General features: G+C 41.4%; 1 protein-coding gene across 9 annotated transcripts in view; it reads left to right on the top strand.

Moving 5' to 3' along the window:
• Window positions 1-27243, top strand: part of PCLO (piccolo presynaptic cytomatrix protein) — a 547854-nt gene that overhangs the window by 73859 nt on the left and 446752 nt on the right. For all 9 annotated transcript variants that reach the window (XM_073619550.1, XM_073619551.1, XM_073619554.1 and 6 more), the window contains exon 2: window positions 10154-11449. In XM_073619550.1, the coding sequence (XP_073475651.1) occupies window positions 10154-11449 (1296 nt within the window). The remainder of the gene's footprint in view (window positions 1-10153; window positions 11450-27243) is intronic.

Below are 27243 nucleotides of genomic sequence, written 5' to 3' on the forward strand. Positions count from 1 at the left end.
TGATATCTGCCAGTCAACACTGCATACTTGTGGTATAGACAGCACTGTGTGCTTTTGGTATTGACAGCCCCATCAAAGATCTGCCAGTTCACCCTTTATTCTTGTGCTATGCATAGTGCCAGCTACGATCTGACACTTTCCACTGTTGTTTAGATGTCAGAAGCCATTTTCTGGCTTCTGCGTGCATATACTTTCTCCTTGAGAGTTCCCTGTTTTGTCTTAAACCCTAAGGTGTTTTATAAAGTAAACTGCAACCAGAATGTACATGTTTATGTTTTTTTTTTCCTCCCCTTCCTGCCTCTGTAGAGGAAGGCACGTGTATTGGAAATGGACAACATTACAATGCAATCTCTAGTTGCAGGTTCCTTATTAGAGCACCCAGGATTTCTGGCTGTCAGGGTGCTCTGCAAAGAAGATATATCCATGTATAAGCACATGGAGTTGCCTACTACCAAGAAAAGGAGACAGCTTACGAATCCCAAATCACCCCACAGGTATCTTTTATGTTCAAAGAATTTCTAAGAGGATAATAATATCTTTGTATTATTCTGTAAATGGTTTGCTTATTTTAAGTATTATTCAGTTCTTGAACAAGTTAGAATGTTTACATATTTAATACTAAAAAGAATGTGCAACAGTTTTAATTTTCTTATTGACGAGCACTGTAAAAATAACATTTTCAGTCAGGTAAATATAAAATATTAAATATGAATATTTTGCATTCTTCTTTTGGACCAGCAAGTGGAGCTTTAATCTCCTTCTAATGTTTGTAGGCTGTGAGTTTGCTTTATTGCTATAAAGCATGTTGTTTAAACAAGTGAATTAGTCATAGCACTGACTACTAACAGTTACCCCTATCAAACTGCTCAATATGAAGTTTCAGTCAGGCAAACTACAGTGTCAAAGCAGGCAACATTTGCTGTCTTGTCCCTTTAGCTAATCCTTGATGCTCTGGAAACCCTTTGTTGTGTATTAAATGTGAAAATTATCAAATCAACAGTTAAAAAATGTATAAACCTAAAAATAAAGTTGTCCAAGACCATTGCAGTTTCCCTTTAAAAATCTTATGTATGTCTCATTTAAACCAAATCTATTTAAAGCACACAGCCTGTGTGTGGTGGTAAAATATTAAGTAAGCTTTTGTTTTCTATGTTAGAAGTTTACAGTCTGGATTAAATAATTATTTAATGCAAATACTTTGGACTCAGCTTTGCTAGGCTTTAGGCTTGGCTGGACATGTGCTTTTACTGATAAAGAAATTGCTATAGCTTGTTTTTGATGATGATGCAGAGCAAATTAAATATTTCCACAAATGCCAGCAATACGTTGTCTGTTTAAAGATTGATTGAATTTGCTGGTGCTACCATTAGATAGCTATGTATTGCAATTTCTGGTCAGTGATGCCTTCAATTTGCTTAATATAGTAAAACAGGGGGGTGAATGTTTAAGTTAATCCAAAAGGAAATGTGAGTCTTTTTTGGTTTTCATGAAAATATATTCAGCATGAAGGGAAACAAAATGTGCAACCAATGGGCTATGTTTATTTTTTAGGATTTATTCAATGCACAATGTAGAAAAAAGTGCAGTAATCTATAACAACAAGACCAGATAAACTTTACTAGGCAGACCAGTACAAGATGAGTTCTGACTGATTGCTTTTAGTATTGCACTCTACCATTTGCAGCTTGTAATGCATCAATATCATATATAATATGTCCTTATATTTGCAACTGGGCTTTTAATAACTACTTTATAGTACTCCATAAAACTATACTATTTTTCATTAAAAAAAGGTGGAAACTGCAATAAAAAACATAAGTTATGAAAAATAACAAATCAATGTGAAAGAAACTTTCAAATGAATGATATGATAACCATTTGAACAAACAGAATTAGCCTTGTAAATTTAAAGTTCCAGTCTACACAATACTGTACTAGCATTTCAGTTTTGACTTAATGCTTTCCCTCCTTCTTGCCTTCCAATGTTCCCTGTAAAGATGGACAAGTTAAAGCTCTTATGCCCCATACACATGGTCGGACATTGATCGGACATTCCGACAACAAAATCCATGGATTTTTTCCAACGGATGTTGGCTCAAACTTGTTTTGCATACACACGGTCACACAAAGTTGTCAGAATTTCCGATCGCCAAGAACGCGGTGACGTACACCACGTATGATGAGACTAGAAAAGGCCAGTTCAGAACCAAGCGCGGCACCTCGTAGAGTTCGTGCTGTGCGGGGGCTTGGTGTTGGGGTCCTTACCTTGACACAAGTCCAGTCCATGAACAGGGTGGGGAGGAGTTCATGGACCAAGAATTGGTTGCTCCAGCGTGACCAGTTCTGTCATATGCCTTTGCTCCGTGAGATCCGTATCCGGACCCCGTATTTCACCTTTTGTTGGCTTTGCTGACCCCCTATATCAGCAGGCAGGATACCTGTATGAGGCAAGCCATCACTCCGGAGCAGAGGCTCGTCGCCACCCTGCGGTACTTGGTGACGGGGAGAAGCCTGCAGGACCTCAAGTTCTCGACAGGCATCTCCCCCCAGGCTCTGGGGATCATTATCCCAGAGACCTGTTCTGCTATCATCCAGATCCTGCAAAAGGATTATATTAAGGTAAGATTTATCCTTTAACATCACATTTTATTGTATTTAATGTTTGATAATATATTGTATTTCTTTCCTCATTCCCTAATTACCATGATTGTAATATGCTGTGAATGTCCCCTTTGTCCTCATGCATGCTGGATTTTTATGTAATTATTTTTTTTGTCCTTCATACGTATTTGCCTTTACTTACCTCCCCAGCATGGTCTCCTGGCCCTATATTCACCTCATGTAGTCACTTAACAATGTATTTTGTCAGCTCCATAGTAGTGCTTTACCCTAAATACCCCCTAAAATGTGTAAAAATGTGATTTGTGCTTTAAATTCAGGCAGAGTGCCCGAGGCTTTATTCTTTGGGTCCTCAAATCATTTGGAACCTCCCTCCCCCCAACTGCTAAGTCAGCTGATACCAATTCTCTATCTATCGTCAATCATCTATCTGCTGACTTTGCCAAACCCATACACACTATACCCATCTCTTTTGTGGTCAGATGTATGGATGAATTCCCCAAAGCATGTAGTGCAAGGGCCTGCCTGTATACTTTCAAATGGTACTGTTTCAAGTTTTTGTATACTATTATTTTCTTGATAGGTAATAGCAGAATGTCCAAATGTGCTAAAATGTGTACAGTGTGTATTTATATCTTTGTATTATGACACTTCTTACCTGTCCAGTGGGCTGTCAATAGTGTAAGTAAGGTGGGGCTGGCCAAAGTAATACACATTATTTAGGCATTCATCTCTCAATGAAGTGGAGAGGGTTACCTGTCCAAGAGCTCCCCCCTAAAATGTTAGAAATGGCCCATGAGAGGGTGGGGGGAGGGGGAATCTGATAGGTGGACCTTATACCTTGGTCTTTCCAAACTCTATAAAATAAATGTTATACTGATATTGGCCAAGAATGTTTGTGTCTAATCTGCTTTCCCTGTTTAGGTGCAAAATGATTCATTTTTTTTTCTTGACTCCACAGTTTCCTTCCAACCCACAGAATTGGCAGACTGTGGCCTCCCACTTTGCCCAGCGGTGGGACTTTCCTAACTGCGGAGGGGCAATTGATGGGAAACACGTCCATATCGTCCTACCACCCAACTCAGGGTCATACTATTATAATTATAAGGGGTTCAATAGTATTGTGATGTTGGCAGTGGTGTCAGCTACTTACGAATTCCTGTATGTGGACATGGGTAAGAATGGTGGAGTTATTGCCCAGATGGAGTTCTACAGGCATCTCCAGAATGGTAGCTTGGACTTGCCACCTCCAGAAGACAATGTGGAAGGACTCCCATTTGCCTTCGTTGCTGATGAAGCGTTTGCACTGGGGGACCATCTTATGCAGCCATTCCTGATGAGGACCCTCACCCCGGACCAGAGGGTTTTTAATTACATGGCCAGCCGGTTCCGCCTATTTCTTACACTCATACACATGGCGGAGTGCAAACTGAATCATATTATCCTGGCGTGCTGTGTTCTACACAACTATTTATGGCAAAATTCTGCCAACTATACTGGCTCAGTTGGGCCTGAGGCCGGAATTCATAATGAACCAACACTGACGGCGCTTGAAAGTGCCCGTCCTGGCTTGCCCCCCCTGAGTACCTGTGAGGTCCGTCTAAGATACCTTGATTACTTTGATTACTTTGCGGGTAGAGGGGCCATCAGTATGCCAGACAATGTCTGAAACATTTTTTAAATAAAAAATCATTTGAACTACTAAAATCTTTGGTGACATTTACTACTTGTGTTTCTTTTAACTGACCCTGACAGAAATGTGGTGAGTCCTGAAAATGGCGTGATTGTGTAACATTACAAAGCACCGTTGGGTGTTATTTACTAAAGACAAAGACACTTTGCAATACAAGTGCACTTGAAACTGCACTTGTTATGCAAAGTGGATTTTCCCTTAAGAAATAACCCCCATTGTCACAGAAAACACCAATTTGAGCACAACAAAATTTTTGGAGCTTTCAAACAATAATCCACACATTCTTGAGTATCAATCTTTTTAATACCAGCACAATCACATGTGCATTTATAAAAGGTTTTTAAAACAAACCAACATGTTTGTTGTATAACAATTTTTGGGGTCACATTAATAAAAGTAGAAATGTCCATTTAAGATAAAACAGGCATGTTTAAAACCAACAAGAAAGACACAAATCTTGAACTTACAAAGTTCAACTTTTCAAGAAATTGAAGGCAATATCAGACATGAGTATTTATAAACTGTGTTTGATATTGCGTTCAGATGGGGTGAAGTCACCCCTGGAAAAGCCAAATTTTGAAGATGCACACAAATTGGTGAATGTCAACATGTGCTAGCTGCCATCACGGGGGATCAAGGGATGTGTTTTGGGGGTGCAACCCCTTCCTCCCATCTACTTTGTTATTGAGGAAGGGGTTGCACCCCCAAAACATGTCCATTGATCTCCCGTGTTGGCAGATAGCACATGTCGACACACTGTGTGCATCTTCAAAATTTGGCTTTTCGAGAATATGTCAAAAAATGTTTGAAATTTTTAGAGCCCAAAAAGCACAAAAAAGGGAAGGGATTTGGAGGGGTTTTAAACTCTCCCTAAAACATCAATGATGTTCTTCATTTTTTTTTTAACATCATTGATGTTTTTCTGGATGTTTTCCAAGTCCCTATTACACCCCATGATCTCCCCGATCAGGATCTGTGCACTTTCAGAGGTGAAATGATCTGGATCCACAACATCACGATCACCTAAAAAGATAGAAACAAAAACACACCATGTATTATAAACATGCCGGCATCCATCTCTTACCTGAGCCTGTGGTCGCAGACAGTCACCTGTTGTGGTGACAATTTCCACCACATCTCCTCTCCTTCCTCCTCATCCTCCTGTTGTCTTTGGTGGGTCTCCACTTCTTCCTGAGGTGGGGGGTCTGTTGTCTCCTCGGATGAGAGGTGTCCTCCGAGTCTTTTATTCCCTATGTAAAAAAAAATAGGTATACTTAGCACACAGATATTTGATGGCAGAAATAGGAATATGAAACATTGCTTGGAAGTGGGGTACAATTGTCTATTTTGGCAGAGTTCCAAGATTAAGACTTTTTTTGTCCTTTGTCAAGCTTGAATACTTACCTGTTTTTTACAAGCTTTACAGATGGAGTCACCCCTATAGTACACACTGGAGCACCTGTGTAGGACCCCCTAATAAAAAGGGTGTTCTTGTGTCCCACACTAGTGTTTCAGCGTCCAGATGTGAAAACTGCTGCTGAGTGTCCTCTCCTTACCCAGAATCTAGTTTGCATTTCATTCTAGTTACAAACCCATCTACACAACCAAATTATTTTAAGAGAAGTAGGCCATAAAAAATCTATTCAAATTCATATGGCCAAAAAAAGTTTTTTTTCTAGGCCGAACGAACAATGTGCTCATGAACATGAAAGTTGCCATTTTAAACTGTACAACAGTTAAGAAAAGCACATGGAGCAGCACGAACGTAATAAAAATAAAGAATAGGAACACAGCACAACTACTTACTTTTTTGCAGCACTCTCCTGATCTTTCTGTACTGCTCGTGCTCCCTTAATTTCAGGTCCAACCACCGCTTCCTGAGCTGATCCTTGGATCGTCGTACCCCAAAATTCCGGTGCAGACTCTTGACTACTTTCGCCATGATCTTGGCCTTTCTGACATTGGGGTTGGGGTAAGGTCCATACTTCCTGTTATAGTCGGCCTTCTTCAGGATGTCATCCATCTCCAACATCTCCCCAAAGGCCATATTTGATGCCTTAAATCTTCTCCTCCAGGATCGGGACATTTCAGGTTCCGGGCTTTCCTCCTCCTCCTCCTCGTTGCTGTAATTAGCACGCACCTGCTGTGTCTCCGCCATGTGCTCTTCCCCCACTGCTCCGAACGAGAAGGGGAATAGACTAGAAAGAATGTCAGGGGCGGGCAGAGTTTCACGCATGCGCAGTGTATATAAAGTGTAACACGTGTGCGTAGTACGTACAATCTGTGAGTGGAAGAAGGAGTATCGGAGGCACCGATCGTGATAACGAAGGTAAGATCTAAACTTGGGCCTATACAGCTTCTAGATTGAGGCCTATATTGTAACAAGATTAGGAGAGTTTCGCCTGACATTAGGGTTTGTCTTGTCTTGTGTCTTGCAGATAAAATGGATGGTTTCAATGACCACAACTTCCTCCCCCTGTTCATAGACAAGTATGGAGACATGGAGCTGCCCTCTCTGTGGCAGGTGAAACATCCACACCACATTATAATCATAAACAAAAGAGGCAGACAGCGCTGGAGAAACTGCTGGAGTTGGTGAAGCCGGTGGTCCCCACGGTAACCATCCCCTATTTAAAAGCCAAAATTGGTGGCCTGAGGAGCACTTATCTTAGGGAGAGCAAGAAGGTCACAGATTCCCAGAGATCCGGAGCTGCAGCAGATGACGTTTATGTCCCCAGGCTGTGGTACTATGAGAGACTGCGATTTCTGTCAGACCAGACTGAAGTCAGGGAATCCCTCTCAACCCTTCCTTCCACTCTTCCTTCCACCCCAGCTGAGGCTTCCGATGTCCAACCTGGGACTTCCAGCCAGGAAGAAGTGGAGGAGCCCAGCTGGAGCCAGGTATAGCATTGTTCTACAGATTTCTGGTCAATAAATAAATCATGTTTATTAGATGTTATTATTGATCACTAATTGCTGATTTAATAAAGTGTTTTACATATCAATAGACAGTAGTGGGCAAAAATAATTGGGACAAGAATGAAAAATGCTGGGCTCAGAATGATCATCTGTTATATTTGTTAACATTCAATTTGCAACAATCATGAGGTGAAAATTGTGTGTGATTGATGAATAAAAAAACTAAAACTATGTCCCTTTTTCATACACAGGAAGACCTCAGCCAGGACGAGGCTGTGGAATGTGCCACACAGGAGGAGGCTGTAGAATGTTGCAGCCAGGAGGAGGTGGGGGTTAGTGGTAGCCAGGAGGAGGCGGGGCTAAGTGGCAGCCAAGGGAAGCCTGGGCCCAGTAGGAGCCTGACAGAATCGCAGGTTCCTCCCCTCCGTCTTCCAAACAAAAGACCCAGGAAGGGGAGTCACGTGCAGGATTCAACACTCAGGCTGATTCAGGAGGCTTCTGCGTCCCTCAAAGCCACCCCCACTCCTGAAGAGGCCTTTGCCTGCATGGCTGCCACAAAACTGCAGGGCATGCAGGAGGGCCAACACCTCCTGTGTGAGGACCTTCTTTATAAAGTCTTAACTAAGGGGGTGAGATGCGAAATCACACCCAATACCCACCTGAGTGAGTTGGACCATCCTCCTCCTGCCACAACTCCACCACCATAGCCACAGCGTGGAAGGAAGTGTGGAAGGAAGACCAGAGAGTGATGACCTGGGTTCAGTCTGGTTTGACAAAAGATACAGGCTCTTGTATGACCACCAATTTTGCCATGAAATAATTAATTTGTGCCCTGAGGGCCAAAGGCTTCACCAATTTCTGCTGTTTCTCCAGCGTTGCGTTGCCTACCTCTTTGTTTGGTATGAGCCCTTAATAAAGGAATTTTTATTTTAATTATACTCGCCTATGTGTGTTTTCCTTCAAAAAGGACAGTTTGTTTGTGAGGAGGCAGGTACATTTCAAAAATACAATGTGAAATTAACAAGAGACACCAACAACAACCAATCCCCTTGAGATTAAAGATTAAATAATACCAGATAATAATGGTGTTGTGGTAACTTGACACACAAAACACACACAAAAATATTCAGGATCTAAAATAAAAAAAAAATTAACAACAAGATCAGGCTTAAAAACAATACAAACCAAAAAAAAATATATATATATATTTTCCGATGTAACAAATCTAAATATAGTGATGAAATCACGATAAATAATAAAGAAAGAAGTTTGTGAGAAGTCTGTGTGAATATGAGCAGCAAAAATACTTCATTCTTCTAGCATTATAAAGAAGAACAGAGTGCGCTGTATTAAACAATTTTAAACATTGCAGCCTGACGAAAGTGCTATATCCATTCCGAATGCTAATTTTACCAGACCGAGCTGTTCCGTTTTGGAATTTCTTCTAAGCATGCATGGCACTTTGTGCGTTGGAATTGGCCACACACGGTCGGAATTGACGCGATCGGATTTTGTTGTCGGAAAATTTTATAGCCTGCTCTCAAACTTTGTGTGTCGGAAAATCCGATGGAAAATGTCCGATGGAGCCCACACACGGTCGGAATTTCCGACAACAAGCTCCGACCGCACATTTTCCGTCGGAAAGTCCGACTGTGTGTACGGGGCATTAAGGTGACTAGCAAATGTAGAGTGCTGTGACTACTGGCACATTTTGTTAATGCTGCACAGTACCCACTATCCCTTGCCACTGCCAATATACTGTCCCTTAGATTTTCATGATCACTTTGATACTGTCCTTTATATCTACACAACAGCTTTACAACCACTACATGTTGTCCTTGACCACTCCTGTGTATTCTGTCCCCCAGGAGTAGTAAATGTTTAGAACCTCTGTCACTTTTCTATTAGTCTCTGTTTCCTTCTTAATACAGATCCCTTGTTGCTTCCTGCCCTAGTGACCCCTTGTAACAATCTCACACCCCAAAAGCCTTCTTTTAAAAATGTGATGTTTTGCTGTTTGTGTCAGTATTGGAGAAATTGCTCTTGATTGATTCCTGTCTCCTGAGGAGAAATCTCCTCAAAAGGGACACATACAGCACTAAAATCCTGATAGAGGTTTTACCTTTTCACTCCTCACTATTAAAATTTAAAAAAAATTGGGATGAAGTTTGACTTTAGAGTGACTCTGTCACCAGAATAAAAACTTGAACCATAGACTACAGAGAGGGAACAAATATGCAACACTCCCAGAAGGGTCACATGCTAAACATTCTTTAGCCACTGTAGCCCTTCAAGGAAATTAAATCCAGCGACATGGTACATTATGGCTACAAGGTTAATAATATTTTATTTATTGGGAGCCATTGGGTTCAAGTTTTATGCTGAAGACATGGTCGCTTTAACCCACATTTTCCACCCCTAACATATTTTCAGTTCCTATGCATGTTCCTCCTAACAACTGATTGCCCCCCCATAGTTTGTGCTTCAACCCTCATTTGCTCTTTTTATCTCAATATTTAGACCTCACACTTTGCAGAGCTTTCATATGCATTAAAAAGCACACACAGAAAATGGAAGTATGCTACAATCTCTTATATTTTGTAAATTCTTATAAGATCTCTGAACCTTCTGCCTAGAAGAGCTGTTATGAAAATGAACTCACCCTCTATTTGCTTATTTTACACAACAGATAAAGTACCATGATGACTTACATGGCTGGGTGGGGTACAGCCAGGAATAATAGGAAAAACATCTCACTACATTAATCACTAAGAAACATAAATATTTATGAAGTCAGTTGGAGATCCATCCAATTACTACTGAGAAATCAGTTTTGAAATAGGCTTAAAAAAAAGAAAATTCTTAAATTATTTAAAAAAGTAAATTTAAGTTTATACTAATATGTTTATTTTTCTCTTTTACCACAGGAGTCAAAACATTTCTCAGTCACCAAGACAACCAAGTAAACCACCTGATCCAGGGCCAACTGGTCTAAGTAAAAGTAGGACGGTAGATGCTTTCAAAACAGAAACGAGAACACAACCACCTGGTCGAAGTCCTTCAACTCTGAGTTTGAAAGAGCCTAGAACTAGGCCCGATACAAAAGAGGAACAGAAGACTGGGATGATGAGTGGTTTTCTCTCAGACAGTAATCCAATAAGCATGGTCTCCTCTGTAGTTACCAAATTTAATCCATTTGAGACAAAGCCTGATTCTGCTGCCCACAATGAAGATTTAGTTAAGAAACAAAAGGAAAGAGAGCATGAAAATAAGGAGCACCTTATAGGAATTAATAAACCTGGACCTCAACCACAGAGGTCACCGGTACATGGGCCACAACCTCAAGGAATTGCTAAACCCACAATAGCTGCTCAAGAGCACCCAACTAAATCTACACAACAGCAGTCTGAGATAAAAATAGCATCTTCACAACAGAGTCCTGCAAGGACGTCAACACGGGTGTCAGATGCCACAAAATCACTTTCACACACTTCTATCCTCAAAGAACCTTTGCCTGAAACTGTAAAGCCTATGAAACCTTTAGTTCAAGAGCCAAAACATTCTACCTCATTGTCCCAAGTACAAGGATCTAAAAGAGAACCAGAGATGCAGGATCATTCTGCTAAAACATCATGTCAAACTATAGAAAAGCAGAGTTTTCAACAATCAGAGCTTTCTAAACAATCTACTGATATGTCAAAAATGTCACAACAGATGTCAGAACATGAAAAGCAACCTACACAGACTCATGGTACTGCCAAACCAAGTGCACCACAATCTGGGCCTGTAAAACCACAGCCACATCCAGTGGTTGCTGCTTCAAGTACTCAGCAGCAGGCAACGTCTGTGAAACAAACTCCACATCAGACAGGTCTTCTGAAACAAAGTCCTGTGACACAGCAACAAAAACAGCAAACACCACCTATGTCAACAATTAAACAAATGACCCAGAAGCCAGAACCTATCACTAAAAAGCCTGCCCTAGTAAAAGAACAACCACCACATACAGAGGTTTCTGAGATGAATTCAGAATCTAAGAGACCACAGGACAACAAAATGCAGATGTCCAAGACAGAAGCAAAGCACGTTTGTCCTCTTTGTAAGACAACTGAACTCTTGTTGAGCTGTAAAGAAAAGCCTAATTTTAATACTTGCACCCATTGTAAAACTGTTGTATGCAGCTTATGTGGTTTCAATCCTAATCCACATATAACTGAGGTAAGTGATTATCCAGGTGTTCTTAATAGATACATGCATGTAAAGGAAATATATCTATATATATCTATATTTATATAGATATATATATATATCTATATGTATCTAGATATATCTATATATCTATCTATAGATAGATAGATAGTATCTAATAAGTATATATGAGATTGGGGATCTCTGTGGGGTAGGTTTAAATAGGAATTGACATACCAGTATGTTTTTAAGTTTTGTATAATAGATAATTCTTTGTGGGAACATGCCTGTTGTTAATATTCTTGCTATTTTGAAATATTATTGCTCATTTGTATACTTACCCCACTACTGCATGTATTTTACATAGCTACTGCTCATACAGTTTATAAACAGAAGTTGCTGGAAAAAGGTTAGGGAAAAAAGAGGCACTGTATATGAATATAAACAGTGTCTTTGTTTAGTTGTAATCACTAGAATGTTTTTTTATGAAAATCTCAACATGGGTTCTATGCTCCTCCATCATCGTTCATATCATTGTCCACTAATACACCACTGGTTGATGGTTCCTGTAAACAGTGTATCAGGGTGTACCTATGACAGGCATAGAGGTGCATCTTCCCTGCTTCTCCCAGCAATTGTTGCTGCTAAGAGAACTTTGCAAACTATGGGATGATGCCACAGGGTCAAAAAGTGAAATATCTAAGAAAAAGGAGAATGGTAAGTACATTGCTGTTAAGTACATTTATGTTTGAACTAAGTTTTTACCTCAGAGGTCTGTGAAGGACCCAAGTCAACCATTTGCCTAATGCTAATACAATTAAGGTTAATATATGTGCACAATGCCAACTCTTCAACATCTGAATTGCTTTTCTGAAATCATGTGACTTTTGATACTCAAATAAATAATTATCAGCTGGCCAGTTAAAACCTAGAAATCCACAAAAAAATAAATTTTAGTTAATTAAATTAGCTGCAAACTATACATTTTAACCTGCAGAAAGCTTTTTAACTAATTACCACACAATTCATGTGTGTAATGTTTAATAGCTGATCTGGCAACCTTAACCCAGTCTATTTCTAGTTAAGTTATTTGCTAATTAAACTTGGCTTTCCCCCTAAATTGTGCTGCATCAAACAACTGTATTGTAACAAAGCTTCCATTACAATGACTAACAACTTGCAGACCATTTGCCCTGTACGTGTATTTTGGTTAACTGATCTTTGTTCATTTAAATGCATGGAGAGATGATTTCTTCCATTTTAATATAATTATATTAATGCTGGCATCAGGTTTGTATGGAAAATTGGCATCAGGTTTGCCTGGAAAATTCCAGGAATACCCTGGCTACAGAGAAAGTGGTCACTTTCAGTCTGCATAATACCTAAGACATCTTTATCTTTTGCTTTGTTAGCCTGCTTTGCTGTCATTCACTCTTGTGATTTTTCTCTACCTCCCTTACTTACCTTTTAGATATTTTGGCTCATGTCCTTTTTATTCTATCAGTACACTTAAAGTAGAACTATAGGCAAAACTTTATTTTTAATTTTCGATGGGAAATGTGTGATGACAGACTGTCGGCGGAAAATCCGACCGTTTGAATGCTCCATTGGACAATTGTTGGATTTTCCGCAGACAAATGATGAATAGCAGGTTTTAAAATTTTCTGCAGACAAATGTCTGTTGTCGGATTTTCTGAGTGTGTGTGCACAAGTCCGTCAGACAAAAGTCCAAAGTACAAACATGCATGCTCGGATCAAGGACGAGCCAGAAGCGGTCGGTCTTGTAAACTAGCATTCGTAATGGCAAATTAACATTAGTGACGTGGCAAATTATGAAATCTCGAAATGCAGCGCACATTCTCTTCTTCTTTAATGGGATAATAATGAAGCTGCTTTGCTGGTGATACTGATGGAGTTATTGCAAACGAATTTTCAAAGGCTTTTTTTTTCTTGGGCAAGCTACCACAACACCATTATCCCATAGTTTTTAAGTTCAAAGCTACAACTATGTTGGTGTTAATTTTACATTGTATTTTTTTAAATGCAACTACCTACTCCCAAACATTTGAAGTAAAACACATAGCCAAGTATTAGCCTCCACAATTTTTTTATTGTGCATTAAAAAAAGAAAACAAATAAAATTAGACATGCTATCTGCCAATAGAACTTAACCAAAAAGTGCATTCAATGCATCCAAAAATATAGAAAATATAACAAATCAAATCATTATTATTCAACCAAAAATAAAATAAAAGCCCCATGCATGTGTCCTGCTTCTTAATTTAGGGGGTCAACAACGCCAAGAGTTGGTGAAAGCAGGGGTCTGTCATCGGGCGATAAATCCAAAAAACATCTGGATTATTCTCCTAGAGCTCCCGCAGCAAAGAAATATGACATAACTGGTCACGGTTAATAGAGCAACCAATTTTTGGCCCAAGAACTCCTCCTCCCCCTGTTCCTGGACTGGACTTGGGTGAAAGCAATAACTCCATGGCCAATAATAAATAACATGTTATCTCCTCCAATTCCGCAACATGTCTGGTTGATCAATGGTCATTCAGAAACAAACTGAAAAGCATAAAATGAAAAGCGCGAACCGAAAAGCATGGAATGAGAAGTGCAAACTGAAAAGCGCTAAATGAAAAGCGCAAAATGAAAAGTGCGAATCAACACTCACCAAACTGTTTGTTGGCCAACAATTCCTTGCCGTTTGTATGCAAGACAAAATCCAGGCACGCTCCTTCGGACAAAAGTCCGAGGTTTTGCCTGCCACCCTCCTTCTTCAGACTGTATAAGTCCATGTGTAGGACTTTTCTCTAGTGTAAGAAACCCCCAAGGATAAGTTGGGTGAAATTGGTGCTCCTAAAGCGAGTGGAGGAATTGGCCTTCCTGATCTCCAATGCTCTTACCGGGCGGTTCACTTAGCGCAAATTGTCGATTGGCGTCTACATAACCAATGTAAAGACTGGGTCTCTTTAGAGTGCCTAGTGACCAAGACAGATCTATGCCATGCTCCCTGGCTGTCCAGAAGACATGTTTCACCCATAGCCTTGGAAACAGAAGGAACGGATTCCCCCAAAGTGGGGTTTTTAGGCAGCACAATGACAAATGAAGTCAAAAAATTGTATGAAAAGTATAACAAATTTATTTATACAAAGATGGCATGGTAAGAAAAATTTTAAACAATGAGCTCCAGTGGGAAGTATCTTACCACTAAAATTGGCTAAACATACATTGGCAGACACATATTCAAAACAAAACTAGATGTCATGAACATTGAACCTGACGCGTTTCAACCCATACACTAAGGGTCTTCTTCAGAGGGTCTGTCTGCTGGAAAACATATACAAATAAGGTTGGCATACATCTATGAATCCCATTATATATGGCAAAAAATTGTATTTACCGTACAGTATACAATATGGTATAATTACCCAACAGTGTATGTCCAGCGGGAAAGAAGAAAAGCCTCCCACATGGAGATCCCTTAAAAAGCTATCTTCCTCTCCTCCACAAGACAGAGCCCCATGCACCTCCACCGCCACAGCAACCCAGACCAGGGCAGCGAAAACACCGATGCAACTTGCGAGAGATCACACTCTCATACACCACCCACCAGGCAGAACGGCCGAAGGAAAAACACACCTGCGATAGAATCAGAGAACAAACTAAATCAACGCCCATATGTAACAGATTAACCAAATTTGTTGTGGGCCATACGGGGCCAATGGGGGACTGAAGCCTCCAAATATATCATGTGTACAATGCAAACAAGGAATTTTTGCCATGTTAATGTATGAGATAAATTGGTAAGGAGAATTGTGAGAGTATAAGATAAATTGGTAAGGAGAATTGTGAGAGTTGTGTCATAGGTATTACAGAACACTCAGTCTCTGCCATATGTGATGATAGTGAGGTGAAAGAAGAAAGGAGGGGGGAAGAGGTGAGGGAGTGACGGGAAGAGGGGGGAAGTGAATGGTGAACAAACCAAATGTGAATATGTGTAGATGGGAGAAAAATAGGTGTGAGGGATGACACTGTGAAGGATAGGAAGTGCCCAAGGGAGAGTGAAATAACAAAAAAAAAAAAAAAAAGGGGGGGTTGGGGTGAAAAGAAACAAACTATGGTACCCAAACTCTGTACCTCAAAAAGTGTTAGGTAGCACATGTGACTGCACCATATTGCCTCATGTAACTGGACTGCTGCCTGTCAGCCAACCCGTAATTGGTCCCAAGCTTAGTCAAACTCAGCAGGGTTAATATCCAATGCGAGTCGACCAGTCTAAAGTATAAAAATAAGGATAATGTCATCGTAAAGAATAATAATAATAATAATTATTAGTAGTTGAAAAACAATGTGGAAATAAGGTAATTTACGCACATAAATAATTATATTGGGCAAAAGAATGGTGCAATGACACATGGCTAAGAATTGTACTTACATAGTGACAGGTGCTTCAGATCCACCAGGCAGGGAGAGACTGGATGTGTGTTATTCCTACCGCTCTATATATGTTGCAAATTGGGGGCGTGTATGTCTTACTTGGATTCGCTACAGGTGTGTGCGATCCCCGATCGGTCCATGGCAGGAGGAATGGCCGCCATCCAAGCAGCCGAGTGTGGCCTCCCCGGCGTTCCGGAAAAGCCGAAGGCTCCGAACGGACATCAGTCTCGCCGAAATCTCGCAATGCCCACACGTCATGTCACACGCACGGGCCCCGCGCATGCGCAATGACAAGGAGCATCCGAGAGCATTCCGGAACACTGCCGGCAAGAGGGGGAGGATCCCCAACATGGTGCTCGGTACCCGCCCGAACGTCCAATGGGGGATAGGGGGGAGGAGCCGCCTGAATAGGCCGGCCCCTCCCCCCCTTGCCGGGAAGTTACATCAAGAAGAGATCACCCCCGGCCCGGAAGCAGCGGCGATCGAGGCGCCGGAGCCCCGATGGGGAAGGGAGGAATGATCAGGAAGGGAATACAAAGACAGTGTCGGCAAGGAGGATTTGTAAGGGGGAGGGGACCGGAGGTGCCGTCCATGTAATTACAACGGACACCACCCCCCACACCCCCACAATAGCCTGCATATATATGTTATCCATATTTAAAAAAGTAAACACACACATTATATGTATATAAAGCAACAGCAAATATAGAAAAACTGAATCACATACATTGGTAACTCTGCAATCTCGGATTTCAACTTACAAACAGAAATACATGAAAAGCAAAATATAATAAAAATAAATAAAAAATAAAATATGAAACAGGCAGAGAAAAAAGAAAGAATCAATTGCACAGGAAGAGAGTAACAGGGAGAGAGGAGAAACAAAGGCAGAGGACATGGTAGGAGAAATTTATATGTTTTACTTTTGTTGTGGCTACTCTGGAGAAGACATATTATTATTGGGTTTTTCCAGAGACAAAGCCCTTTAAGAATGGGGCGAACGAAATTGCCTCATTTAATCCTGGAAAAGAGGTGGAATTTAGTTTAAATATCCATCTCTGTTCGTGCTGCAACAAAATTTTGTTCCAATCGCCGCCTCGTTCTGGTATATGAATTCGATCGAGTGCGGCGAAGGAAACTTTGGGCATTTTGTAGTTGTGAGTTTCAATCACATGTCGTCCAAGTGGTAGGTACGGTTTACCAATTTGCATGTGATAGACATGTTTGGATATTCATCGATGAAATTCTTGTTTCGTCTTACCGACGTAATATGCCCCACATTCGCATGACATAAGGTATACAACTCCTCGTGTCTGGCAGTTGGTAAAGTGTGCCGGCCTAAAGGTTGTCCCATTTGGAAGATTAAAGATTTTTTCGCGTCTTATAAATTGACAAAAAGAACAGTGTCCACAGGAAAATGATCCCAAGATGGAACAGTGCTTTCGTCTTTTTTGTGCGCTTTTGAACTCACTTTGAACAAATTTGTCCCTTAGCGAAGTCGCTCGTCTGTAGGTAATCGAAGGAGTATCCGAAATAAATCTGCTGACTTTTGGATCATCCAAAAGTATGGGCCAATATTTTCGGATAATATTTATAATCGCATTGTGTTGTTTGGAAAAACGTAGAATGACCCTGGTAGGACACATACCAGGGTCATTAGTGACCTTCTTGTTGAACAACAAATCATGTCGGGATTGTGCGGCTGCTCGGTTGTAAGCCCTGCGTAAGCAGGAGCGGCTATAGCCCCGTGCTAACAGTCTAGTTTGCAATTTCTGTGCTTCTTGCTTAAAAAGAACCTCATCGGAACAGTTCCTGCGTAACCGCAGGTACTGCCCATATGGAATAGAGTTCTTTAGAGTGGTAGGATGGAAGCTGTCCGCATGCAGGATTGTATTTCCTGCAGTGCTTTTGCGAAACAAGGTACTGGAGATTTTGCCTTCAGGAGTACGCTTCAGTTGTACATCCAAGAAGGGCATTTGATCGCGGTCATACATAATAGTAAATTTTAAATTATGTCTGTTTGTGTTGATGTGATCAAAGAACTTTAGCAGCATTTCCTCAGGGTCCTCCCAGATGAGGAGGACATCACCAATGTATCGTAGCCACATACGTGTGTGGCCCATATACATGGAAAGGTCCTCATCATCCCTGAGTGTCCTCTCCCACTCCCCCAGGTACAGATTGGCATAGGCCGGGGCACAACATGTGCCCATGGCCACGCCCTGCACCTGGAGGTAGAGGGAGTTGTCAAAAATGAAGAAATTGTGATTCAAAATATATTCAAGTCCGTCAATGATGAACTCGTTCAATGCTTTTGCATGGAGGCTCTTCAATAATAGCCGACGTGCAAACAACTGTATGTCAGTGATAACTTCGAATAAATCGAAGTTCTCCTGTGGGCAAAAGGTCAATCCCCGTGATAAGACGTCAATTTCCGCTGGGGATAGGGAATAAGATGACAAATTGATTACGCTGAGGGATTCTGTTGAATCCGCGTGACAAATGCGTCTAGATTCCCTACTCCCCTGTTCATTTGGGATGGGGAGGATCCCCGTACCTGGTTTAAAGGAATTTGTGATCCAGATTTTAAACATCCTATCGGTGAGTTTGTGTGTATTTTGCTTGTTGGGATACAAAATTATGCATCTGTTTCGTTCGTGACTGTATTTGATATATCAGGTTTGGGTCCTATAGGCCTCACCTCATTGGTGTGGCCACTAGGATCATTCTCTGAGGTGGTCTCCATAGTGCGCTTTTTCCTGTCTTGTTCTGGGGAGCCCTTGTTGTTACGGCTCCTCTTAAATTTGCCACGTCCCTTGGGTGTTTTTGGGTTTTGACTAGAGTCAGGCGCTTTTTTGGGCTTCAATGTGCTATTCATATGTTTAGATTGCTGTTGCAATATGTGCTGCTTGTTCTTTTGGTGGTGTATTTGAGGGTTGGTATTCCATTTATATGCTCGTCCTTCCGAGAAGGCGGTATGATCTCTCCAAAACTTTGACTCTTTTTTCTGCAGCACGCTCCTATTGTAGGTCGACAGGTCATTCCGAAGGTTTGCCTGTAATTCCGAATAGAGGGCGTGCTGCACAAAGGGTCTTAAGGAGGCCTCTGTTATCAATTTCTGTATCCAACAGCACCATTTGTTTATCATATTCCTTGATAAGAATAGCCATCATTTCTTGAGAACAAACATTCAAATTAGCCTCCCACTCACGTTTGCATTCATTACTGATTTGATCCAAATTGGGGAATATTTGAATCCGCAAACCTAGAGGGTTGATTTTTTCTTTGTTGTATCTATTCAGGGTTTTAATGTGCCAAAACAGTGCAGATTTTTTCTCAAGTGTTCTATTCAATTTATGAAAAAGAGATGAGATCTGGGTTTTAGCTCGATCCCCTTGCTCAAAATCTGTTTCATAACCTGACATCAAGCTCACCCACTCGGCTCCCTGAAAATTACTCATTTTGACAATAATTCCTGTTTCTTTTATGCAGGTACCAACAACAGATGAACAATTAATCCTATATGCTGAAGCTCATGCTTCCACTCTCATGTGTCAGAAAGAGGGGGAAAGGGGTGTTTAACCACCCAAATATATTGCAAAGAGGGGACACTAGAGAGAAGGAAAGAGGGTTGCTGCTCACCCCTGAAAAACTGGAAACAGAAGGAACGGATTCCCCCAAAGTGGGGTTTTTAGGCAGCACAATGACAAATGAAGTCAAAAAATTGTATGAAAAGTATAACAAATTTATTTATACAAAGATGGCATGGTAAGAAAAATTTAAAACAATGAGCTCCAGTGGGAAGTATCTTACCACTAAAATTGGCTAAACATACATTGGCAGACACATATTCAAAACAAAACTAGATGTCATGAACATTGAACCTGACGCGTTTCAACCCATACACTAAGGGTCTTCTTCAGAGGGTCTGTCTGCTGGAAAACATATACAAATAAGGTTGGCATACATCTATGAATCCCATTATATATGGCAAAAAATTGTATTTACCGTACAGTATACAATATGGTATAATTACCCAACAGTTTATGTCCAGCGGGAAAGAAGAAAAGCCTCCCACATGGAGATCCCATAAAAAGCTATCTTCCTCTCCTCCACAAGACAGAGCCCCATGCACCTCCACTGCCACAGCAACCCAGACCAGGGCAGCGAAAACACTGATGCAACTTGCGAGAGATCACACTCTCATACACCACCCACCAGGCAGAACGGCCGAAGGAAAAACACACCTGCGATAGAATCAGAGAACAAACTAAATCAACGCCCATATGTAACAGATTAACCAAATTTCCTATCCTTCACAGTGTCATCCCTCACACCTATTTTTCTCACATCTACACATATTCACGTTTGGTTTGTTCACCATTCACTTCCCCCCTCTTCCCGTCACTCCCTCACCTCTTCCCCCCCTTTTCTTCTTTCACCTCACTATCATCACATATGGCAGAGACTGAGTGTTCTGTAATACCTATGACACAACTCTCACAATTCTCCTTACCAATTTATCTTATACTCTCACAATTCTCCTTACCAATTTATCTCATACATTAACATGGCAAAAATTCCTTGTTTGCTTTGTACACATGATATATTTGGAGGCTTCAGTCCCCCAGTGGCCCCGTATGGCCCACAACAAATTTGGTTAATCTGTTACATATGGGCGTTGATTTAGTTTGTTCTCTGATTCTATCGCAGGTGTGTTTTTCCTTCGGCCGTTCTGCCTGGTGGGTGGTGTATGAGAGTGTGATCTCTCGCAAGTTGCATCGGTGTTTTCGCTGCCCTGGTCTGGGTTGCTGTGGCAGTGGAGGTGCATGGGGCTCTGCCTTGTGGAAGAGAGGAAGATAGCTTTTTAAGGGATCTCCATGTGGGAGGCTTTTCTTCTTTCCCGCTGGACATACACTGTTGAGTAATTATACCATATTGTATACTGTACGGTAAATACAATTTTTTGCCATATATAATGGGATTCATAGATGTATGCCAACCTTATTTGTATATGTTTTCCAGCAGACAGACCCTCTAAAGAAAACCCTTAGTGTATGGGTTGAAACGCGTCAGTTTCAATGTTCATGACATCTAGTTTTGTTTTGAATATGTGTCTGCCAATGTATGTTTAGCCAATTTTAGTGGTAAGATACTTCCCACTGGAGCTCATTGTTTTAAATTTTTCTTACCATGCCATCTTTGTATAAATAAATTTGTTATACTTTTCATACAATTTTTTGACTTCATTTGTCATTGTGCTGCCTAAAAACCCCACTTTGGGGGAATCCGTTTCTTCTGTTTCCAGTTTTTCAGGGGTGAGCAGCAACCCTCTTTCCTTCTCCCTAGTGTCCCCTCTTTGCAAAGTGTCACCCATAGCCTTAACCCATCCCCTGGTAGGAGCCACCTTACATGAATTTGAAAGGGCATGTGTGGTACATGCAGTCTCAGCTAAACTCTGCCCTATCACTCCAGTTAAAGGTAACCCAGACTTCCCCCCCAGGTCTAGCAAGCTCCTTTTTGAAAGCTGAATGGCCGCACACAGAGATGCTAGTGAAACACTTCCAAAGAGAGCGCTTCTTGCGGCAAACTGACCTCGCTACGCTCTCTAACACAGGGACATTCCCACTCTGGTCCTACCTTCAGCTCAAACATTACCTAACTGACCCATTCCGTAAACAAAGCTTTACAAAACCCCCCACAACCTTGGAGTCACTCTGCACTCGCTCAACCCCCCAATGCCACGTCATCTCCACGCTTTACCTGTCGCTGTTCGAGGAACCATCCACACTCCTACGTGCGGAGCGTTCCTTCTGGGAATCGGTCCTGGGCTCAGAGATAGACCGGGGGGACTGGGACCGCGTCCACCTTTTCATTCACAAAGGGTCCCTGAATGTATCGGTTCAGGAGATCTGATATAAACTAAAAACCCGATGGTATAGAACACTGGACCTGGTGCACAGGTTCTCCCCCTCTGTCCCTGACCTCTGCTGGTGGTGTGGTGTGGAGACGGGCACATTCCTCCATATTTGGTGGGATTGCCCGACACTCCAGCCACTCTGGCGCAAAGTTCATGAGCTGACAAAACAAGTATCATTACTCTCTCTAGAGTTTTGCCCAGCGCAGTATCTCTTGCACCTAACTAAACTTCCTAAAAAACATTATCATAAGTCGATTGCCATGCACTTGATTAATGCTGCAAGGATGTGCATACCGACCCATTGGTATCCACATCTCCCCCTTTTGTCTCTGAGTGGTTTAACAAAATAAATTGTGTCGCCGAGATGGAGGCGCTGATACATACTGCCTTGGATAACATCTCCAAATTTACGAATACCTGGGAACCCTGGATTACTTTCAGAAATTCCCAATCATACCAAGATCTCAAGTTGACATCGAAATAACTCCTAACTGGTGTGCCTTCACCCCTGCTATCAAAGCCTAACTTAAATTCAAACCCAATTGTGACACATCTAAGGGTAGTGAGCCCTACAAGCTGGAGAGTGTAGTTGGTGAAGAGCTCACCCCCTCTCCTAATTCGCACTCCCCCCTGTTTTCTCTCCCCTTCTTTTTTTTTTGTTTACTCTCCCTCCTTTCTCCTTGCTTGCTTCACCCCCACATAATCTTTTTACCCATTGACATTCCCTTCTCCTTTCCTATATCACCCTTTGAGAATACACACTCCTAAGCAACGTAGTCACATCAGATTCTTCGCTCATAGCTTGGAAATACAGTTGTCTTATTTCAATATAGCTCTTTTTGTGTAACTATATGTGCAGATGTGTATTACCTATACAGGATCACCGAGCTATGATGTATATGTCATGATTGTATTTGGCTTTCTTTTTCTCAATAAAATCTTTATGCAAAAAAAAAAACTAACAGGGGTTCTAATTCCTCTCCATTCTATCCAAAACTAAAAAAAATATTGTCTTTAGTTATACTTTAACTTGCAGTGAAGGCTACATATAGACATGATGTAGAGGTGGTGTACAATTACAGATTACTCAGAACCCCATGTGTACATGTTTATCTGACATATGGAGGATAAGATGGGAGTAATAGCACATTCCTAGTGTCAACTTATTTCAGGGAAGAGGGTAACTGTCGGCCAAGGAAGCCTAACTTGGCAATCTTCCCCTAGCAACAGTTATCTAGGAGTGTATGAAGAAGGTGCATAATAATGATAAGCCATCTGTGCCTATTAAGGGCAATGTAGCAGATTCATATAATAATCCACAATTCCACTGTGGCTTACCTTCCATTCTCTTCCTTGTAGACTATTACTGTATGCCCAAGATGTGAAGCGAAACACCTCTTAACCAGTTTACCTCTAGAGCTAATTATTTTACATTTTTTGCACACATAAAAAATCCAACTTTTGGGCTAAAAAATTACTTAACCACTTCCTGTCGACCTGGAGCATAAATACGGGGTCTCGGCAGGTGGGCTAGGACTGAGCGGCCGCATATATGTGGCCCTAGTTAAACACTTTACGTTGCTGAAAGCACACTCACTGCATGCTCCAAGCACAGTAACGAACAGGTACAGGAAAGCTCCCGATGCATACCTGCAATTGGGAGCTTTCTGATCACGTGACAGCTGTGACTGCCAATCACAGCAGTCACATGATTGGAATGCCTGCCTCTGCCTCCCAACATTAAGATTCACTTAAAGGGCTGGGAGGCGGCAGCGAGAAGGGGATAAAACTCCAAGCACATAATATATTTTCTGAAAGCAGAGGCCTTGTAGAATAAAAAGATGGTGTTTGCAGTTTTATATGTTACACGATATTTGCACAAACACATATTTTCAGGAAAAATATATACTAAATTGAATTTAATGGCAATAGGGCAAAATAATGTCCTATTTTTTAGTAAGATATAAAAGATAGGGTTGCGTCAACTAAATAGATACCAGACATGTCAACTCCTAATTTGTATGTGCCCCTGATATCGCAAAAAATGATGGTACCCAAAATTCTCCATAGGCAATGATTTAAAAGCCTTTGCAGCTCATTAGTTTAGAATGAGCCATGAATTATTGTTTTCACTTTGATGTTTGCAGAGATACCTCACATTATGTTTTCTTTAAATTACATTTTATTGTAATTTTATTTATTTGTTTACTTTTTTTATTTTTGTTTATTTCTCATGGTAGGGGGATAATCAAACCCAGATCATGGCTGATTAGCTGCTTTCCTGGCTGTAGCAGGTGGTGAATGGCAGCTCTGAAACTGGGAAATGCTCAGAGCTTGACACTTCCAGCTTCATCATCAGCAGAGGAGATTGGGGAACACCAACCCAGGACTATTTTTTGTGGTTCTTGGCTCCCAGGAAGAGCGGGAGCACCTGGGAGCTATGGTGTGTGTGTGTGTGTGGAGGGGGGGTTCACTTGAACCACTTTTATGTGGTGTTCTAAACCCTTCACTCTCTGGATCTACAGTACATAGTATGTTCAAAGAGGTGAAGCAGTTAGATAAGCAGGCGTTTGTGGTTATCTTCTCCTCTTATGATAAATCGCTGGGTGCTGGTGAGTGAAGGAAAAATGAGTATAAATAGTAGGCAGTGGATAGAGGTGGGTTGTTAAATAGATTTTACTTTGATTTTGGTTAGTTGTAGCACTGGGTCCCCTCCACAATGTAATGTTTTAAAAGCAAATGCTTTTTCATACAGATGTTGATACATTTTGTCAAGCTTTTATGTACAGCTAGTTCTTTGGTTATTGTTGCATTATAGTGAATTTGAAAGTACCGGACAAGTATTTAGACATTCGTAACAAGCAGCTAGTGAATAAATTCACCTTCAAAGTTCACAACAGAAGCATTAAAATTACAGCTCCACCTTTATTTTTTTCGGGGTGGCACAGACTTGACAGCTGTCAGTCTTATTATGTAAACACATGTGCAATTTTAACCACTTCAATACAGGGCACTTAGACACCTTCCTGCCCAGACCAATTTTCAGCTTTCAGTGCTGTCGCAGTTTGAATGACAATTGCTCGGTCATACAACACTGTACCCAAACTAAATTTTTATCATTTTGTTCCCACAAATAGAGCTTTCTTTTGGTGGTATTTGATCACCTCTGCAGTTTTTATTTTTTGCTAAACAAATAAAAAAAGTCAGAAAATTTTGAAAAAAATAAAAGTTTTGCTTTTGTTTCTGTTAAAAAAAATTGTAAATAAGTAAGTTTTCTCTTTCACTGATGGGCACTGATAAGGTGGCACTGACAGGCACTGATACGGTGACACCGATGAGGTGGCACCAATGAGCGGGCACTGACGGGCACTGATGATGGGCACTGATATGCGGCACTGATGGGCACTGGTAGGCGGCACTGATGGGTGGCACTTATATGCAGCACTGATGGGCATTGATAGGCGGCACTGATGGGCACTGATGGGTGGCACTGGTTGGCACTGATGGGCACTGATAGGCGACACTGATGGGCAATGAAAGGCGGCACTGCTGGGCACTGATAGGGTGGCGCTGATAGGCGGCACTGATAGGCGGCACTGCTGGGCACTGATAGGCGGCACTGATGGGCACTGATGGGCACTGATACGTGGCACTGATGGGCACTGATACGTGGCACTGATGGGCACTGATATGCGGCACTGATATGAGGCACTGATGGGCATCCCTGGTGGCACTGGCAGTGGTAGGCATTAAAGTGGGCACTGATTGGCAGCTGCCTGGGCACAGATTGGCAGCTGCCTGGGCACACAGTGGCATTTCCCTGGGGGTCTAGGGGCATACCTGGTGGTTCAGTGTGGATGGCTTCCCTGGTGGTCCTGGGCGCTTCCCTAGTGGTCCTGGGTAGGATCCGAGGGGGGCTGTGCTGATAAACAATCAGCACAGACCCCCCCCTGTCAGGAGAGCAGCTGATCGGCTCTCCTCTACTCGCGTCTGTCAGACGCGAGTGAGGAAAAGCCGATCACCGGCTCTTTCTATTTACATCGTGATCAGCCGTGATTGGACACGGCTGATCACATGGTAAAGAGTCTCCGTCAGAGACTCTTTACCTAGATCGGTGTTGCAGGGTGTCAGACTGACACCCCGCAACAACGATCGCCGCGATGCGCGCCCCCGGGGGCGCGCAGCGGCTCGATATTCCTGATCACGTCATATGACGTCCGGTCAGGAATATCAAACCACTTTGCCGCTATCATTTGATAATAGGGCGGGCGGCAAGTGGTTAAATTGTGACATGGTAGGTATCTATTTACATGGTGTAACATCATTTTTTATGTTTTATCAAAAAAGTTGGCAATATATATAGTGTTTGTATATACTAAAATTCGTTAAAGTGTATTTTTCCACAAAAAATTGCATTTACAAAACCACTGCGCAAATACTGTGTGACATACAAAATGTAAACACCCACCATTTTATTCTTATATATATATCTATATATATATATATATCTATATATATATATATAGATATATATATAATGGGTTTCTAAGTCATTTTAGTTAAATAATTAAAAAAAAAATCAGTGACAGACCTCATGTGACTATGGCTAGGTACAGTTTATCAAGGGCTGTCTGAGATGAGTATTTTGGGAGAAGGGTGTAATCAGTGTACTTCTGGTGGAAGGAAACGGAGAAGCTCCGTAGGTACCCAGAAGTGTTGCAGTTTTGACTTTTCAGAACGGCCTGGCATTCAGACATCGAGGGGGCAGTAAAAGCTTTTGTAGGTATACGCAGGTATTTGCCTCTAATTTATACCTGTTAGCAGCCTATTTTTTTAAGTAACAGGGTCACTTTAACCACTTAAGCCCCGGACCATTTGGCTGCCTAAAGACCAGAGGACTTTTTACAATTTGGCACTGCGCTGCTTTAACTGGTAATTGCACGGTCATGCATTGTTGTGTTGAGATACCACATGTGTGGGACTTTTTGGGAGCCTAACCGCGTACGGGGCCCCGAAAGCCAATCACTGCCTTCTACCTATCACTACCTTCACTGCCTATCACAGTTTTGAAGACCATAAATTGCTAAGATGGCACAAACCCCCCCAAATGACCCCATTTTGGAAAGTTGACACCCCAAGCTAATTGCTGAGAGGCATGTTGAGTCCATGGAATATTTTATATTTTGCCACAAGTTGTGGAAAAATGACAAACTTTTTTTTTTTTGCACAAAGTTGTCACTAAATGATATATTACTCAAACATGCCATGGGCATATGTGGAATTACACCCCAAAATACATTCTTCTGCTTCTCCGAGAGGCATGTTGAGTATTTTGCAGCTCACATTTGTTTTTGAAAATGAAGAAAGAAAAGAAAAATGTATTTTTTTTTTCTTTTTTCAATTTTCAAAATTTTGTGACAAAAAGCGAGATCTGCAAAATAGTAATGAAATATGAGTGGTG

The sequence above is a fragment of the Aquarana catesbeiana genome, linkage group LG03 (genome assembly GCF_042186555.1).
Source record: "Aquarana catesbeiana isolate 2022-GZ linkage group LG03, ASM4218655v1, whole genome shotgun sequence".
Classification (NCBI taxonomy): Eukaryota; Metazoa; Chordata; class Amphibia; order Anura; family Ranidae; genus Aquarana; species Aquarana catesbeiana.